The 20,116-nt window shown below is 40.2% G+C and overlaps 1 protein-coding gene across 3 annotated transcripts in view; it reads right to left on the bottom strand.

Moving 5' to 3' along the window:
* lrp1ab (low density lipoprotein receptor-related protein 1Ab) overlaps nt 1–20,116 on the bottom strand; it is a 108,038-nt gene that overhangs the window by 83,135 nt on the left and 4,787 nt on the right. For all 3 annotated transcript variants that reach the window (XM_061774280.1, XM_061774259.1, XM_061774268.1), the window contains exon 2: nt 8,755–8,895. In XM_061774280.1, coding sequence (XP_061630264.1) covers nt 8,755–8,895 — 141 coding nt within the window. The remainder of the gene's footprint in view (nt 1–8,754; nt 8,896–20,116) is intronic.

The raw sequence follows: 20,116 nt of genomic DNA, 5'->3' as shown, positions 1-20,116 counted from the left end.
GTGGAGTATAAGACTGCAAAGAGCTAAGAGACAGCATCAGGATAAGCTAACATTAGCGTGTATGTTTATTTTTGTTATATGTGATGAAGCTGCAGATTGACCAATGACTGACAATCAGTCATTTAATTCAACCACGTTATAACCTTGGCACACAAACAAATTTGATACTAGAATTAGAACCCGGCAGAACCAGGTTTTGTCAATGGAAAAGCAGGGTTCGCGCTGCCCGTTTTCCACCTCGCCAATGGCTAATTGAAACAGGATGTGGCAAAGCAAATATTGCCTACGTTAGCAAATCAAAATTGCAGGTGTCCCCTTCCTGACAAAAGTTAAAGTGGACATGCTAATTCTGCCGTGTGTGAGCGGTGTTAATGGTTTTAGTTTTCCTCCCGCTTCGTCAAATGCTTCAATCCGCCATCTAGTCGCTGCGGGCTAAGCAGTCGGGCTCACGGGCTTTCCAAGCTGCGGAGGGCATCGCAACGGGGTAGAAAAGAACAATGCAGCTTGGCGCCAAATTGAAGCATGCATATTTATTACCGCGCTATACATTTGAAGTATCGATGGTCAATTTGTCATACAATTCACATAAGTTCTCAGAGCTAGCTAGCAATCGCAATATTTGTTTAAAAGAAACAAAACAAACAACAACAAAAACACCCTCACAATTAAGAGCATTTTGATGGCTAGGTAGTTTTAATTGGGCTCACATAATTAAAGCTGATCGGCTTCCCAGTGACGAAGACTGGCTAAGTGTGGCTAAACACTTAGCCACATGAACACACGTGATGCTGTGGCTAACTACACACAAATATGGCTAGGAGATGTTTAGCCACATTGGCTAAGAGGTTTCATGACCAAGTGCCAACCCTGGAAAAGTATCAATAGTGAGTACATCATAAACTTCAAAATGACCATTGTGGCATTAATCCCAAAGAAAAACAAACACGAATTAAATCCAGTGCCATGTTTACAGTCCATATACTTATTTTCAGTGCTGATATATACAGTAAACCCACACCGCACATACACAGCCGCAATCAGTTCAAAAGAAGCCAATCATCCCAACTTGGACAACAAGAACGCCTTCTCGTTCGCTTTTTTTCTCTGCTGGAGAAAACACTAAGTTAACACGAGCAGCTGTGAGTTTATAAAAAGTGTCGATCTAGCAAAGACCAGGTTCACTGTAAAATACAGTGCATAAACCTCAACCCCAGCCATGCTTGTTAACCACTTCCTACACCCGAAGGCTGAACTTAAGTGAAACCAATTGAAGGCACGCTGTGAGGGGGCTCGAGAGCAGCCTGAGGGAGAGGACGAAAGGGTCACCCCTGTCGCCGATGGCCTACTGTACTAGAGGGAAGCGCTTATCGGTTCACTCGGTGATGTCAACATGACTCTACATAGCTGATCACAATTAGACCGACCAATAGTTACAAATTATTGTCCATCGGTGAGCTCCCATTCAACTTCAATGACGCCTCGGGTGATGTCATGCTAAAAACTTGCTCCAGTGTCTTTCATTGCCAAAGAGGTAATTGCAGACCACATGAATGGCTGGGAAATGATAGGCAATTAGATATCCAGACACAGTGATGCTGGCAAGTACACTTTCTTCCAGCATAAGTACCGTGAGGTGCACATCAAAAGAGCCTCGGGAGACAAAAGTGCACATATATATGCCACCTTTTTGGCAGTATCGCGCATTGTTGTCATCAGAAAGAAAACAGGTGGCACTTAGCAAGTTAAAAAAAAAAAAAAACACTGGCGCTTCAGTCTTCATCTAAATTACAAGCATCGTTGCCAAGTTTTAACCATAACACTGCTTCATGAGGATGAGTGGAACATTTGCATTTTTTACTTTTAATCAGTGTAAAATATATAACAAAGCTACTATTGAGATCTGTAGCATGGTTGGCCTAAGTACACTTGACTCTAAATGTGACAACACTGGAAATAATCGGTTATCACATTTTTCAAATGATAAGATGAAATTAGTTTATCAAACTAAACTTTTATTTTTAAATTGATTTACGTACATCATCATGTTGATATTTACAACAAGGAATAACAACGAAATAGAGTTTCATGGCCTGGTCCACGAAGCAGTGGTTTGGAAGCTCTGATTAATACGAAGCTCTATAACAATAACAGGAGAGTGAGGACACTAAGAGCAATCTTTGCCTTAGACTAATACATCTGCTCTTCTGTTGTGAAACCTGTAGGCCTGTAGTTAGTAATTAACTTCAACTGGAGATAAGCTTGTAATTGTAGTCATGGTCAACAGTGTAATTACCATTAACGGTAACACATAAACATCGAGTTCAAGTTAGGAGAAAATGTTGGTTTTGGGCTTCTTTTTCATAAAGAGGTTCAAGAGGATGAACAGATGACCTTGTGTTCCTTTCAAAGCTAAAACTCTCCAGATTACCCTCTATTGTATATACTGTAGAGCAGGCCTATCCCATATAGATAATGACAATCTTTACAACCTCAATAAGAAGTGAGTTAAGAGCAGACTTGCCTATTGCAGACTTGCCTATTATGATGCTTGTCAATAAAGACGGAATCAAGCGGTTGACTTGCAAACAGTTTTAGGCTGTAAATGGAAAAGCCTGGATGAAAATAAAGATACTTTTCCATCACACTGAGTCAGAGCAGGACTTTAAATAACCTTCTCCTCCAAACTCTCGTCTCCATCGATGCTGTCACTGACTTGCGCTTTTTTTCCTGCTCACATTAAATAGACAGATGGACTAAACAACTGTGTTTAAGGGGACAACTCACAGGCCGAGCTTGTTCGCGCACAAGAAAAAGTGCATTCGTTTTCATTCAGTACGATGTAATTCCTCCATCCGTCCATTTTCTGTACCGCTTCTCCTCACTAGGGTTGCTAATTATGGCGAAATCATGATTAGACAAGCAATCTAACGAAAAGCAAAGTGGCAGGCAAACTCGAGCGCATGGGAAGAGGCTAACTGACCAGAGCCTTCACTGTAAAAAAAAATTAAATTAAATTACATTTTTTTTTTTTTTTAAAGTGTAAAATATCATGGTAACTTCATGAAAGAGATTTTTGAGTTTTCTCAACTTTTGCCTACTGTTGTTGACTTAACTAAGGTTTACAAGTTATGACACATGTTCTGCCAACTTGGATTTTTTTGTTGACCTAATTAGGATAATCCTGTAAGGCTAACGAAGAAATTCTGGTTTCAATGCCATGTATTTCTGCCATCACCAAACACAGATATTTTTGTTGAATAATCATACAATTCTTACTCTAGTGAGTTAAAAATTTACCTATATGAATAAAGGAAAATGTATGTTGCTGTAATTAGATTTGAAAAATGCTCATTAAGTAGATTTTGAAAAGCAAAAAAAAAACAAAGCACAACTGAATGTTATCTGAAATCTTATTTATTTTGTTTAACAGTGCCTCAAGTACATTTCAGAACGTCATGGGTAATCGGGTCAATTTCTGTAAAAAGAAATATTGACGGTTTCTTTTTCTTTTGGGTGCTTTGAGCGCCACAGCACAGATGTTAACATTGAAGTCCATAACTAATAAAGAAAAACAATGTATGCGGGGAAAAAAGTGTCCAGCTACATATAGTAACTCATGCACAGACCCTGAGCCGAACTTAACCACTTGTACATAGAATAGTGCCACAAATGATTGGCTGTGTACCCATACACTCAAGTTTTACATGGGCATAACTAATGCCATGAAATAATGAACTTGAGCAGTTAAAAGTTCTTCGAAATTTCACCATCAATGAACAGGGAACTCACTGTTAAAACACCAGTTCTGCACTTCATGTGAAGTGGGAAACACTTCGACAAAGCTTTTAAAATACTGCATGACAGAATCTCACCATATATTGTCAACAACATAGATTTCTCTGGCTAAAATTGACATTTCTAATAATGATTTATCCACTGAACCTTCACATTGTCCAACCAGGTCAAAATGACCCCTTCTGTTTTGACTGTTCCCTCCTCCACCCCTTCTTTTTTTCCCATCTCTTTTGCCCCCTCCCTCTTTTTTCTTCCTCTCTCCTTCCTCCCCTGCTTTCCTCTTCCCTTCCTCCTTTCCTTCCTTCCTTCATCCTCCCTGTACTTCCTTCTTCGTTCCTGAACCGAAGGACAACAGGAGGGGAACATTTCATCTAATAAAAAGAACATTTTCGATCACCTACTCATCCCATTTACATGACTCAACTACAATGCACTTAAACAAGTTAAAGTCATGTCTGACTTCCCCATTAACAGTCACAGCAATAGCTTTGTTTTCAGAGACCTTATGCGCTGTGGGCACAGAGAGCCACCAAGCTTAAAAAAAGATGGCCTGAATTGCTTCAAAGGTATACCTCATCTGCTTTGGATAATCAATGTCGAGGGCACACAGAAGGCCAAGGATGTATGCCAAGGCCGTAGAGAGGTCTAGAATATTATGTAGCACGATGTCCCCTTCAAACACAACTGCCTGGTCTTGCACAGATGTATCGGCATTGTCATCTTGTCGGATGGTGAGGATGGCAACAGATGCACTGTTCAGCACCGGTTCCAAAATATCAGTGTCTTGAAGAGAAGTAACAGATGCATTATTGAGAGCTAAGACAAACTAAAGACGAAATACATGTCTACTGATTTGAACTCAAACTTCCGTACCATGCTGGTCATTTGACTCATGGAGGTATTAAAAAGAAAACGCATCTTTTTCTTTTATTAATGACACAGTAGATTTCACCCACCAACTTTGTGATGAGCTTTGTACAAAAGTATTTTCTCCTACTGAAAACCCACCAACAATGCCCAGCAGAAAAACAGGGAGCGAGAGTTATAGAGAACTGCAATACTCACCATAAATTTACTCTATGTGGACAGCACTGAGGAGGTGTATATTTCCATTTTGGATGAACTCATCCTTTAAAACACCTCATGGGAATTTGTTTTACTTGCATTACTTTTTCTGTACTTGCAAAGCACTTCAGGAAAACCTTTGTTGCATCTTCTCGGAGGAAAATGGCCAGGCCTCTCAGTGCTGCTGTCTTTCGGTGGGACACAATGTTGGATGTCTAAAGAGTATTCAGTGGAAAACAAGCATTTCAATTAGTATGGTAACATAGTGTACTTTATACACAATGTAAAATCAAAACTCTTTTACAGTAATGAAGATAAATCACAGGTCAGACCCAGCAACAAAAAAAACACTGCAACCATGCTAACAATTTTACTTTGCTTTTACAAATTAACATTCTGTTAAATAAAATACCGCCAAAAAGAGAACAAAGCAATGACTGCTGACATTAATTTTTACTGACACATGTCCATTAATGTGTTATTGCTGAAAGTAACATCTTTTTCTGTTTCTCTTATAAGAAAAGTATATTCATACTCTTCTAAAAAGGTCAGGCGAAAAAGCACTTTACTCAACTGTTCATCAAGTTTATCCAGAAGGTCTTCCATCTTCTCACCTTATTTACATCACTGTCATATAATTGGCGCACGTTTGCCATACACCGACCCATGAATACGTCTGCATAACTTACATGGACGGGAGTTTGTTTGTTGGTCAATGTAAACATCATATCTCCACACAAGGATAACACTCAACACAATACAAAACAGGTAATAAGCTAATACGCTTTACTACGGCAGAGGTGCAGTAAAAAAGCCAGTCTGAGATACCGCCATTTGGTGGTGAAAGTCTGTATCTGAATATCAGACATTAAATGAAAAATTAACATTAAACAGTATCAAACATTACTTTTTTTAAATAAAACCTTAGCATATAAGTAGGCGAAGGGCTGGAAATATCTTAGTTAGCTTACCTGCTAGGGCAAAATGCTTTTCCGTTCCCGCTTCTGTCCAGAATCAAACTGCAGACCAGACAAAAATTCGTAATGGTAGAAACAATTCAGTCCACATCCAACTGCCCACGTTCGGTCAAGTTTTCTTCGGGTTTCAGTTACGAAATTGTCGACGGACTATCATCACACGGCTCAGGTTCCGTCGGAGGTGAGTTCGCCGCTCGGTCGACCGTGTGCGCATGCGCACTTCAGTAATGATGTGGCGTTTCTCACAGGTCCCTGATTTAACTCCAAAAATCGACTCAAAAGTCAGTAATCTTTGTTGTGCTATTTATAAAATATTAGTTAGGACAACAATGAGAGACATTTGTTGGGTAGACAAGTTTTTGTAGGTTGTAAATCGAAACCTTTATTTCTGAGTCAGTTTAGTTTGAAAACTTTAATGAGATCAACAATTGCTAATTAGCGTTTTTACAGTGTGTATTGATGGTGCGGTGAAACGCCGCTCTCTAGCTCATCATGCAGAAGATGAACACTACTGCTGTCTGTCGCCACCTGATATAAGCACTTTGGACAACTCATTCAGTTAATTTACTTAGCAAAAAAAAAAAAGGGGGGGGAAAAAATGAAAGGTCTGAGCTAGTTTTATCGATCAACTTTTCGGAGATGTTAACATTTGTCGTGTGTCAGACCACAGTAACATTAATTATCAATCCTGTGGATAACATTTACAATTGTAATTGAACATTAATTAAACAAAGTCCCTTTAAATTGAAAAATATGCCTTCCAAATTTGACACACCACAGAGAAGAGTGTTTGACGATCAAAAAAAATAAATATTCCAAGTATATAAAACAAGGCTTCAACAATTGTGAAAAGTCAAGTGGTTATCTCCGCTCTCAGAAGCTGGGGGCGTGTCCACTAAATGTGCTGAAACCACGTCCTGCTCAACTATCAACTGTCAATAAAATACCACTTCTACAACCTGGAAAAATGGATGATACTTCATCAAGCATCTTTCTTATGCCTACACATGACTAGCTGTTTGAGCAGTGAGAAAATATCCACTTAAAGCCTCTGGTGGCTGGAATAAATCCCACCAGGGCGTCGCGGGGCTTTTCAACTCTGCGACAACAAGGTTCTCTAAAGTGGCTACATTGCGGGAAGCCGCTGTCCACACGGTGGTTGTCATGTCGGATTTATAAAAAAGTAAATAATAATAAATTCCTCGCTCTTCCGCTTTCTTGCTGTGACGTGCGTGTACTCATGGCAGACAACGAGGTGCTCTCAAGTGGCCATGCCAGCAGACTATCTGAAGGGAAGATGGATTTTCGGGTGTAGGCATAGATAGCTAGCTAACTGCGTGTCACAATTGCACCAGATACTGTAACCGCTGAAGCTAAAGAAGGCACGGAAGTTCTTTTATAGTGGGGGAGGAGCAACTAATGCCGGACTCCAAATTGTATCATACAGCGCCGTCTTAGCCAAGACCCCCTTAAAAAAAAAAAAAAATCATGAAAACTGAAATGGTGAAAAACAGTTGAACACAATATCGCCACAACTCAGTGCTACATAGTTCTCAGGCTTTGCACATGTTCTGCGATTCTCTTCAAACATGTACAGTATAATGTACTGTATTTAGAAACAAATCTCTGAATTCACCTTACGGGGTCTTTTATCAAATAATAATGAACGCAAAGATAATGCTGATAATAACGTATCTCTATCAAATATCAAATATCAAAATATTGTATTAGAAACAGCTCTCAGTATAATGCAGTGCAGTTGTACATCACCGCAAACAACAATCACAACAATAAATAGCGCTGACATTGTCAATCAATCAAGGCTAACCATTGTCTTATGAAGGTATTTTGTCATCTCATTATGTCATGCTGTAGCATGTGAGCGCATATGAAATATGGATTGCAGGTGTTCGATGATGTCGATTGTCTCCAAAGAAAACAAAATGAATGAATACGGTCAAATTAAACTTCCCTTATGCAACGAAGGGCTTTTAAAAATGTTCTCAGCCACAATAGCAAGACCCTTAAAACTGGGTGTCATCTGCCTGTCTCTACATGTCAGACATATTGTGAAAGTGCTTGTAGCATGACAGATGCAAGGTGTGGCACATGCTGACAGTAAACCGCCAATAAAAGCCCACATATAAACAAAAAGGCTTAACCCTGCAGAGTTTATGGCGGCAGGAGAGAGATGACAACAGATGTGACAGGTTAGTATGAGATTCTCAAGGAGCACACTGATCCAGCAACAGTCCAGACAAGAACAGACACATCCCTGGACACAGTGACAAAACAAGGCCACGTAATTAGAGCTATAATTCAGTGGAGCAGCCTTGGCACACACTGGGAGCCTGTGTCCTTCCTGGAAAGGGCAAAACTCTTAAACTCTCTTGGTGCTCTTACTCAAGCACCAAAATAAAATATCTAAACAATGAACAACAATCGTCTCCTCAAAGCCATTTAGATGAAAAATGTCTTATAAATAGATCTTATATCAGTCACTTAGAAATAAAAGAAAACCCCCTGTAGGGGACACTGTAGCAAGTGAAGGACGGTCATATCAAACATCAACCTTACAAGATTGAAGTGGGCAACGTTTAAAAAGACCGCCACGAAAAGGGCTCTCTTGCCGTTGTACACCGACTGAACTCACAGTGCATAGACATAAAACTTGATGGCAAGTGACTACCATAAACCATAAATTAAGTCAGTTTTGACCATACAATAGCCTGTGTCGCTCTGCTTTACACATGCAAAACAAGCGGCGACAGAAAAAAAGGTTAGGTTATTCTGATATTTTGGGAGTCTTTACAAAGGAAACGGCAAAAACTGATTACCGTAAGTGCTCATATCGGACAACTAGTGTATGTGTAAGTCTCATGATATGCAGTAAAAGAAAATATTTTTCTGGACTTACAGATGTCTGGTGACTCATCTGAGCCATCTGGACAGTCCTTCTCCCCGTCACAGCGCCAGCCTTTGGAAATGCAGGTCGTCTGGTCCTTACACACAAACTGCTTCGGACTGCAGGTCCTGGTTTGGTCGTCGGCTTTAGGGACTGAAAAGAAAACAAAGCGTCACCACAAAATTGTGGATGACTTCCTTTGCATTCTAATTGTTGGAAAGGAAACACACTTCTCTGACAACCTATCAAAGAAAATGACAGTGTGAAGTGGGATGTTTGGAATGCAACATACAGGCACGTGAATGTGTATGTTTTGAATTCTCTTGCCCGCTGGACATTTCCAGTTTCACACAGCTTGGATTGTATTGCAAACTAAGAAGAGGTTCAACAATTAATCGATTGACAACTAATTGATTATCAAATTAATCGACAACTATTTTTGATAGTCAATGAATCATTTAGAAAGCTTCTTTAATTTAGGATTGTCCAAATCCTTACAATTTTAGCCCCTCAACAGTAATAATCTGATTTCTGTAGTCCTCCATAAAAGCAGATGGATTATTTTTGTGTTACATCAAAAACAGACATTTGCAAACATCTGCGTTCAATTGGAAACTGACATGTTACGGACCAAACCATCAACTGAAACATAATCAATTTATGTTTGTGCATTTTCTGCACTGTCAGTTTGATATAATGTCCTGTATTTCAATAAGGGTAAGTTGATGAATGGCTAAAAAACATTTTTAACAACTAATTGTCGAAAAATATGTCCCAATTATTAAAATAATCATTACCTGCAGCCCCAAGCCAGTTTACAATGATTTGTAGACCCAAAGGCACACACAGACTTCAGGTAAAACCTTCAACCAGTTTACAACCAACAGTGGCGCTTTTTAATACTGGGCCTGTATGTTGTATTTAATTATCTTTACAACTCCTCGGTGTTATTTAACTTTTCCCACAGAGCCTATTTTGAATGTTACAGCACAGATGTAACCAAGAATCCAATCACTCTCTACCCTGTCTGACCTGTGGGAAACAATACAAGGTGGGGGTTCTGGTCAGGAAGGGATTGTTGCGGTGTACCATTAAGAAGCGGCACCATAGCAACGGTCTTGATCCATCAGCAGTTTGACATTGCTGACATGCTTTAATGCAACCTGAAAAAGAGCTGCCTACATTGGTCAGCATTTGCAAAGCACATGAAGGTGGTTCTTTGGCTTACACACTATGAATACTTTGCTGTTCCCTTTACAGCTTGCCTGCACAGTCCAAGGAGCACCAAGGGATGGCTACCGCCATTTAAACCACTCTAACGACTTGGGGATGTGGGTACAACGGAGAAAGGCCCTGTGCACTGTACCAAACTTAAAGCCCTTCCCTTCAGACAACCAATAAGAGCACACTAAGCCACTTACCAGTGCCATTACAGAAAACTATTAAGATACATGTAAACATGACCAAACCAAGATCATCTGGATTTTCTAAGGCCAATGCTGAAAGGGATCATAGCACTTCTTCTCATGACAGTAGACAGACATAGTTTACATGACTGCTTGATTCCAGTCCCATGCAGGTACAGTATACTGGAACAACGCAAGTTTCCAATTCAATGTCATATTCGAGCTAAAGCTGTCGGTTGAAGAAAACAATGCATATAAATATATTGACTGACCCTCCATTCTTTTCCTCCAGCAATTTAATTCAAGCCTCACCGAACCCTAAAGGCTTCTTTATACTCGCGCGGACGGCGACCGCACTGACGGCACTGCGGCAATCTGGCGCGTAGTCTGGCTTTATACTCGAGCGCAACCCACCCGTGCAGTTTTGAAAATGCACTGCAGTTCACCTCCAAGTCGGGGGTGTCGCTGCGGCTGGTATTGGCTTGGACACCACAGGGTGGAGGTTCCTCTGCATTTTTTGCGCCATTTCCGGTAGCCGTTTTTCCTTTCCTTTCAGTAACAAATGGACCGATATGACCAGATGATATGTTTAATTATGCTATCGAGAATAGAAATGGCTTCCTTCAGACACTCCTAAGACTCTTGAGCCTGACGACATCAGATGAGTGCTCCCCTAAGGTAAGGTGAATTACATCCTTGCACTTGGACTTTATAGGTGACACATTCCAAGGTTATGATTTCTTGTGCAAGGTTTCCACAAGCGCTTACTTTGGGCATTCTGTCTTGCTTACACAGTTTGTGCCAATGAAACTGCAAACCGCAGGAAAGTCATCATTGCACAGGATGCATCAGCATTTAATGGTTGTGATTTGTTTATAGGATAACAGGTGACTGCATCATCTCAGAGTACCATGATGCTAAATGTATGAACCCTCAACAACATTAAGATGTTGACGGTGACTATTTTACTCGATATGATTCTATATAATAGTAAAGGGAGCATGTCAAGCACTAAAACATCCTACCTGAACAAACAATGTTACTGTTAAAAGAAGGAAAATAAGGGAAACTTGTGAGCTAGAGGCCAAATACTGTTTTATGACAACATCACAAAACATACAAATTTCAGGTAGGAGGTCGTTTTGTGTGACTGTACTGCAGTAGTACTCTGGGAAGGACAGTAGCGAAGGTCTCATTGTGATTCTCGGCAGGCACGGCACGGAGCCCTCTCTCACCCTGGATGACTTGCCTCCCCTACATGCTTGGCAGGCAGAGAGGTGTTAGGGACGGGGGTGTGAACCAAATGGGATGGAAATAAAAATCACAAGAAACCTTCAAGCTGGTGTATCATGGCAATCACGTCTCTTTTTGGCTGTCCCACTAAAGGGGTTTAGACCCTGGTTTTACTTTCAAGGGAAAAGTAAGCATGTTTACATCAAACACTGTAACTTTAAAGTTCACGTCAAAAGTAGATTTTAATACCATCGTTCAATGAACCTTGATGGATTGATAAATGATGCCGCACAATGATGTCAGTAAGACTGCTATAAAAGAACTGGTACTGACTGTTGATTAAAATCCATTTCGTGGACACGAGGGCATGTAGCCACTCCATGAAGAATGAGAGGGAGGTTTGCTAGCAATGGCCCGAGTCCATCTGACTGACTCCTGAGCTCAAATGAGTAAAAGCACTGAACTCGCTGACAGGCTGCTGTGTGAAGGCATGCTCTCGCACTCTTTTGTTATAAAATGGCTGAACTGAGCCCTTTGTTCGCCGAGAGTGGGCATAACACTTTAAATAAAACATTGTGGCTTCTAATTGTGTTATTGCTTTCCACCGCAGTCTTACAGGAGAAAACCTTTAAGTCTAATTGGAAATTGTGGTTGAGGAGGGGTTAGCTGGGGGGAAAGATTGGCAGCCTCACCAGAGCTGCTCTTCTAAAGCCCACAAAAATATTTCACACAGAGATAGGAATTGTTGATTCACCCAGCAATTTCCCAATATTTCAAAGTAACTTTTTTTTTTTGGAAGAGCCTGGTGAGGCTGAAATGTCAAACTATCCGAGCCCAACAACAGGAAATGAAAGGCCACCCGAGTTCATGGCAGCAAATAAATAAGGATTAATTCAAGAAGATTACTAGAATAAAAAGCTTCTTACCGTGAAATTGCATTGAAAAGGTCATGACTGTAGAGTCGTTAGTAAAAACAATCAATATACCAAATTTGGAAATCTGAAACAGGGACTAAACATTGACATGATGCAACACACGTTACCTGAAGCATCTTGAATTTGGAAAATATTGATGGGGTTTTAATGCTGACACGGCAAAAAAAAGATTTAGTCATTCAGAACATTTTATGATGATTACTTAATTGGAGAACATATATCAGACGAGCTACCTTTGCATGATATTGCTCAAATATCGGAATATCCCAAAACAATATGGCTGTCTACTACTTGACAGTACAGTGAGCTGGTGCAATTTGGATGGTTCGGCACTCAAACATTTTGGAAATTGGAAATTCCAAGGAATATGGCGTCCAGTCTTTATTGCATTTTCCTTAGCTTTTTTCCCACAAGGGTATCAGTAATAACAAGCCAAAGAGCGTAACTCTTTGTACCATTAACAATGCCTCCTTGTATGTTTTGTTATATGCTTGCTTAACCCTAAACAATGCTAAAACGGTACTGCTAAAATTATTTAACAATTTGAAGCAACTTCTGAAAATTCAACCACCAAGTTACTGTGGTTAATGGCACCCATGTCTGCACTGAACTCAGTCAAGGCTTAACAGCTGTGTCCTGTCGGAGGAGCTAATGTCTGCCATCTTCCATGGACCACAACTTTCACAATTATCAATAATTTTTTTTTTGGGGGGGGGGACATCATTATTAAAGCACTATTAAAGAGTTTCTTCATTAGCCCATAACGCTGACCCCCACCTCAAGGTTAGTCATTTATTTGGATATGCAGGCAATATACAAACATCCAAAAGAAACTATTTCCAACCTTCTCCAATCCATTTGAACCCTTGAAAGCACGAATATTCATTGTATATTGTACTGTGATAATGCTGAGTGATTAATTTGTATGAACCATGCACAGACTTCCTGGTATGTGGTTCTGGTTCAAGCTAGCGGATTTGGTTGGATTCTGAGTAAACTGTCGGCTCTATGACACGCACATTGTATTTCCTCATGCTGGGCCAGTGGAGCACTGCGCTGTCCAAACAGTGCATACTGAATTGCCCGCAGGCACTGTTCATGGCAAAAAGCATTAAACAAGAGCGAGCGAGCGAGCGAACAAATGCACATATGTACACAAAGTCCTGCTCTGACACTTACATCCCTACTGGGAGACTTTAGTGGGGAAAAAGGAGATACTTTGCGAGAAGTGGTTACAGGTGGTGTTGATTTTAATGCGCATCAAAAATTGTCAAAACAATCTTGACGGCTGAAAGGAAGCCTGTGGAACGGAACACGATAGGATGGTGATCCAAGCAATGGAGGCCTCCAGTCACCATCACCAGCTGGGACGCAAAACTGACCCACTTTCACCCAATCTGTCTCCCACAATATGGCCATCACTGCACAACGCATGCACTGCAAGAACATTCTGGCACCTTCTAATTGATATCATCTGCGAAACAAAAAGGCGATGTGTTACTGTACAGACTGCTTTAGAATTGGATTATATTGAAAAGTTTTTGTGCAAGCTTTAAGACAACCATGGATGTCCCCTAAAAACTCACTCTTTGATTGCCCATTTCTTCGTAGTTTTTTAAATGTTGTTTCAAGTGCAAATATACTAAACAATTTTTAAAGAAAGAAAAATTGTCATAAAGTACTACTGGTCTGGAAGTACGATGACATCACAGAAGTGATGGTGAAGAGGAAATGTTATGCCAAATGATGTGGACTAATAGGGGCAGGGGGGGTCATCCGATAGAGCCGATAGTCAGTTACATTGTAGAATTATTATTTTTTTATATATATGCTATTTTTTTTTTATTTATATATGCTATAGGCACCCATATTACTGTACAGTAAAAATATATTGTAATGTAGGCTTTTTGTGGGCTAAAACGTCCAGGACAGTACAAAATTACTGTCAATATTTTATTTTTATTTTTTTTTTAAAAGCTTGAAAATGTTTGAAATTTTCAGATTTTATCCAGACTTACCACACCGGTGTGCTTTGTCATGGTGGCATTGTTGTCGTACTCATCATAGGCAAGCCGCTTTCATGAGCCGTGAGGAATTAGTATGCTTCCTAGCTCCAAATCCGTTGCCAAAGGCTAATGGCTTGACAAAAAAATGTTTACTGTATCAAAAATAGCATGTTCCAGACTCCAGAGAGAGTTTTGTATTCCGGAGTTAACACTGCCACCATGACTCGCTCTCTCTTGATTGGCTGACAGACCGACAGACAGACATGGCCACCACATCAATGCCCCACATTCCACATGACGGCCACGTAGGCATGGGAGGCACGTCGAGTCAAATTGTATATCTGTGACACGGAAATACGTCAATCCCATTCTCTGTCTGCATTGCGCCACAGCGCCAGTAAACAACAGTGGCCAATTCTGGAACAAACAGACTTTGTCAACAGCAGTTTAAGTGACAAATGTAAACTGTTTTTGGACACATTGTTCACTCCCGACGGTTTAGCCGATATCCATTATATATGTATAAAAACATATTGTTTTAATATTTAAATAGAAGGACTTGGCCACTGGTCAGCAGTATAAAACAGTCATGCAGACAATCAGAATCAGATAAGAAATATATGCAAAGAATATAAGAGTATGGTTTCTGTGTGCATGTCGCTGCACCATTTGTGATTAAATATCCACTCCTACAAATACTATAACATCCCCATATAGATGCTATTTGTTAGCCTGTCTCTGGTGTTTTGCGTTGTGTTAGCATTAAGTCATCCGTGGGCAGAAAGTTGTCTGGTTGTTTTAATACACAATGTGTTATTCTCTTTGTTTTATGTTTAGTTTGACAGTAAACCTTTACTGGGAATAGCATTAAACATTTGTTCACTATGCCAAACCATACCGATGCACCAGACAGCATTCATATCTTGTCATATTATTGCTTAAAAATCAAAGCAAAAAAAAAAAAAAAAATCATCTAAATGACCGCTCGTATCTCAAAAACTTGCAATTGGGGTCACTCCTATCTCAAGGCACCTCTGAAAAATGGCCAGTCAAGAGTAAGGACAGTTTTTGGGACACCCTGAATAAAATGCACATTGAAGAAGCTTGACCCATGTTGGCTGGTGGCTGAGATGAGAAGGGATGTATTTTAATCTAGCACGCTGTGTAATAGTTTACATTTCACTTCTGCTTTATGAGAGTTTCCTCTTCTTTGTGTGTATAACTACAAGTATGAATTATTGGGCTTTTAGCACCAGCAAATCAAAGCTGTTCTATGCACAGTATGCTGCTTTAATGAATCCTGGGTGAACACTGCTGGAAAATGAAAGCTAAGCTCTCTCAACAAGCATTATGTACCTTAAGTATTCAACAAATTACCTCAGATCATTTTTGGGCTCAGCAATAATATTCAGCTGTGTTTGTTGGACGGCTGTTAAATGTTGCTGATACTGCAGCTAAAAGATGGTAGCCTGAAAGGAAAGGAATAAATCTGTGTCTCAATGAATTTGCTGCATATGATTATAGTGACAGGTAACTGTAGAAGTGGAACCAGGGCACATATCTTGTCCTTTTCCTCTTTTGAGGAAATTAATTATTCTAAGCAGCAGCAACATGTAATTAGATCCCCCAAGGTCAAATGTAAAAGCAATGTAGCTGCACTCAATTTAGTTGGATCCAGAAGCTAGACTATTTGCATTATAAGGAACAATATGAGGAGAGAGAGGGCAGATGGAAGTCATTATTCTTGAATTTTTGTGCCGCATTAATAATTCAGATGGAGTACAGTCAAGGCCTTTGGGATGTATTATGGAATACCAAAGTTGAAGTTACAGAGTATTAAAATATGTGTAGCATATGAGAGTAGTATGAAGACCGACGTGGTAAATTATTCAACATTCTCACAACGGACAGGGGAATTCACAATGGCATTCCGACAGAAGTAATCACTTAAGCTTTATGGAAGTTGAACATGAGCCAACCACTTCAACAAAATCATTGTTCAATGTTGTCGTCATGTTTTCTTCACTACTGCTGCTGCACTTCATAAAAACGTTTCTCATTAGCTCTTTCAGAAATGACTCCAAAGTCACATAGGTGCAATCAACACAGTTATAGTGGCGCCTTAAGATACAAGTTGACTTTGTGTCGTGACCATGCTCGAAACTCAAAATACTCTTATCTCAAATCGTCGTTCCCCACTGAACTGAATGGAAATGCCATTAATCTGTTACAGCCTCCCAGAAAAACAACTAATAGGAAAAATAGCACTATAATATTTATAAAATCATACAGTAATCACACAATTAAATGGATCTTAAAGACTTAAACCAGTTTTTGCCACATTTTTGGATTTCAATTCAATATGGATGGATGGACATTGTGCTTCTTCTGGTGTGCTAGCTTCAAGCACCTGGCGGCAGGATTAGACAGACAGACGGACGGACGGACAGACAGACAGATAGACAGATAGATACTTTATTTATCCTATGAGGGGAAATGACCTTACCCATACCTTGAAACGGTACATCCAATGTTTGTTTGCAAACTAATTTGTGGTCTAAAGAAGAACACATGTAATGGCTATGGAAAGCTGAGCAGCAACACTTGTAACCAGGAGTTCATACATTCTGTCTCCTATTCCACCCATCCATCCATTTTCTGTACCGATTCTCCTGACTAGGGACACGGACGCGCTGGAGTCTATCCTAGTGATCTTCAGGCGAGAGGCGGGGTACACCCGAACTGGTCACGAGGCAATCGCAGGTGTCCTATCCCATTAAAAATAATAGTTAAAAAATATCAATTGACTGATTGAACGTTAATTTTCCTCAGTGAATGAAGGAAATTAAGTCAAATGCGCATCCTGGTTTGTTGCCACACGATCAACGTCACGCTCCATTGACCTTACACAATGCCTGTGACTTCTAGGAAAGTAAGACTTGACAGGCATCCCAAGAGACAGACATTTTACCTCCTCAGAGCAGGTACCAAGAGCCCCTGCGATCTCACCCTTTACAATGCTAAACAAAACTCTGGGTGGTCAGCTCGAGGCATCAGGTGAGGATTTCACTATTACTGATGTTCAGCTGCAAAGCACCACTCACACAGCTACTCCAGGTGTTGGAAAAATATCGCTGCATCCTGCTACATTTGAACAGGACTGTGTACTGTGCTCCATTCAAGAGGTGTGAGAAGAATCTAATGCCCGTAAATGCACATCTCTTCACACACTTACACTATAGTGTGATAATTAGGAAATTAATGAAATGAATACAAAAAGACATTTTAAAGAGAAGGTCTAATGCCCATGCCAACACTCACTACAATCTTTTCCTTTAAGGGCTATGAGTAAACACTTATGTGGCGACCAGAAAAACACCCATTACACCACACCCTGGCTATTGGGAATCAACAAACACTCTTTCATCTGCAGGCGCTCACACTTACAATATATGAGGAACATTGATCCTAATCTGATTTTTGGATTGTGGTTGAGGGAAGTGAAGGCAAAGAAACAGCCAACTTTAAGCACCTTTGTCTTTAGCAATTATATTTTACAGAATGGAAAACAACCAGCGGTAAAAGGATGCATTGAAAGCCTTTTTCCACCAATAAGACTTTGATAAATTGCATACTGAAGTTTTTCATCGTTAAATTCTGTGCGGGGTTTTCTAAGGGAACTCATCTATCACTTTTTAGGTATTGGAGTATTCAGATTAAAAAGAAATACAACAACATATACATGTGAGGTGCAGTTGTTATTTTTGGGATCGCCATCCATATTGTACTGTAGTATCTGTGACTTTTGAGTGTGTATGGCTGTAAAAGTCAGGCCCTGGCCTGGTGAGGGATGCAGCGAATGCAAGTCTAGATTTGGATGGCTATTAATTGGCTAACCTGTTAGCCAGTCTACATGCCGAGTTACTCCACATGAGTTGTGGTCATCCGCAGCTCATGTATGAATCCGCTTATTACGCGTTAGTTTTCCAAATGTTTGTTCAATAAAGCGATTGAAAGTGCACCGGGAGCTGTGTCTATTTTTGACCTCTTACATTCTAACCATCGATGGTAGGCTATATATTAAATTAACTAACATCGGTACGTTATCTTCTGTGTTGGTGATTGTAGACATGCCGTTGTGGTACACTTTGCACTTTATCTACTTTTATTAAGTGTGAAATGATCCCAAACTTCGTCGTCTTTTATGGACTCTCCTCCTGTCTTGCCACCATCACACCAAATTATTTCTACACGGAGTGGTGCATGCGAAAATGAATCCTGCAAAGCGTCGAGGAGATTTTGCTCCAACCGTTTGTTGTTATCAAATTATTTGTAGACTTTACACCGATTTTATCGGCTTTATCGGTATCGGCCGATAATTAGCATTTTATGCTGATCGGCTTTAATGTCATAATTCGCCGATCCGATCGATGACGTCATTGATAGGCTCCGCGAAAGACATTTACTCCGCGTCGCCATCGTGCACAGTATATTTGAATCCAACAGCTAGTTTATTTTTAGCCTTGTCACGTGTCTTTTGGCGTAGTCCTGTAAATATCCATCCATCCATTTTCAACACCGCTTATCCTGGTGAGGGTCGCGGGGCGCTGGAGCCTATCCCAGCTGACTTCGGGCGAAAGGCGGACTACACACTGAACTGGTCAGTCGCAGGGCACATATGGACACGGACAACCATTCGCACTCACATTCACACAGTCACTGAGTAGGAACTGAACCCACGCTGCCTGCACCAAAGTCAGGCGAGTGTACCACTACACCATCAGTGACCCCTGTAAATAGCTGACGGCCACTAAAGTTATTTATAAAATACAATTTTTTTTTAAAAAACAGCAGCCGTGTGGAACAGACAACACGTCTGAGACAGACAACACGTAATGCCCGGATGAGACTACAAGAGAAATTTGCTCTTTCAAGACCGCACTATGTCAGACTACTGCAATAAAATCTTGTATTCCGATACCACTGCATCCTGTTTTTTACGATCAATGGGCTTTATCTTGTCAACTCAAATGCGACCGGATACACTCGTTACCGTGGCGACGACAACAAGAGTGGATCGCGCCGACTTTGTATTATAAGGACAAAATGGGGAAAAACGTGTGTTGGTGGTCACCGGTCCTCAAGACAGGAGAGGACGCTCGTTTAAGGGTTGATTGAGGTATGTTCCCGTACGTTGAACACGATACGGCTCGCAAGCAGACAACAAAAACGTTACGTAGCCCAGCAAGCGAGTGGTAGCACGAACGGCTGGATGTAAACATGCCGCCGTTCTGTCAAATCATGCTCTAAAGTTTCAGTGTGGGTGAGTCATGGGTCATTTAATTAAAAATAAAGTAATTTAATTACAGTAAGTTAGCACCCATTATTTCTGTCATGTTGTAATGTTGGTTTGACCTGACTAATTAGAATACATGACCTGACTAGAGCCAAGGAACATATTTTACAATTGAAAAATCCCACAGCACACCAACAAACAAAAATGTCACAAAAAGTGGATACATTAATTACTGCATTTACTTCCTGCCATCTAATAGAAGACCATTCATTTCTGTTCTGTCTGTCATTATGCCTTACTGGCATAAATAGATGAACAAAGATACATTATTTATTGTAAATATAATTTTTTGAGCAATTAAGTACAGAAGTATATACAGTAAATGAACAGGTAATTTAAATAAGCACATTCCTCCATCTTGTGATCGTATCGGTGATCGGTTATCATTTTTTTTTTGTTTTAAACTCGCTGATCGGTCCCAAAAATCTTGATCGTGCA

The sequence above is a fragment of the Phyllopteryx taeniolatus genome, chromosome 1 (assembly GCF_024500385.1).
Source record: "Phyllopteryx taeniolatus isolate TA_2022b chromosome 1, UOR_Ptae_1.2, whole genome shotgun sequence".
Lineage (NCBI taxonomy): Eukaryota > Metazoa > Chordata > Actinopteri > Syngnathiformes > Syngnathidae > Phyllopteryx > Phyllopteryx taeniolatus.
The sequence above is the reverse complement of the archived record's forward strand: the minus strand, read 5'-3'. Positions and strand labels throughout refer to the sequence as shown.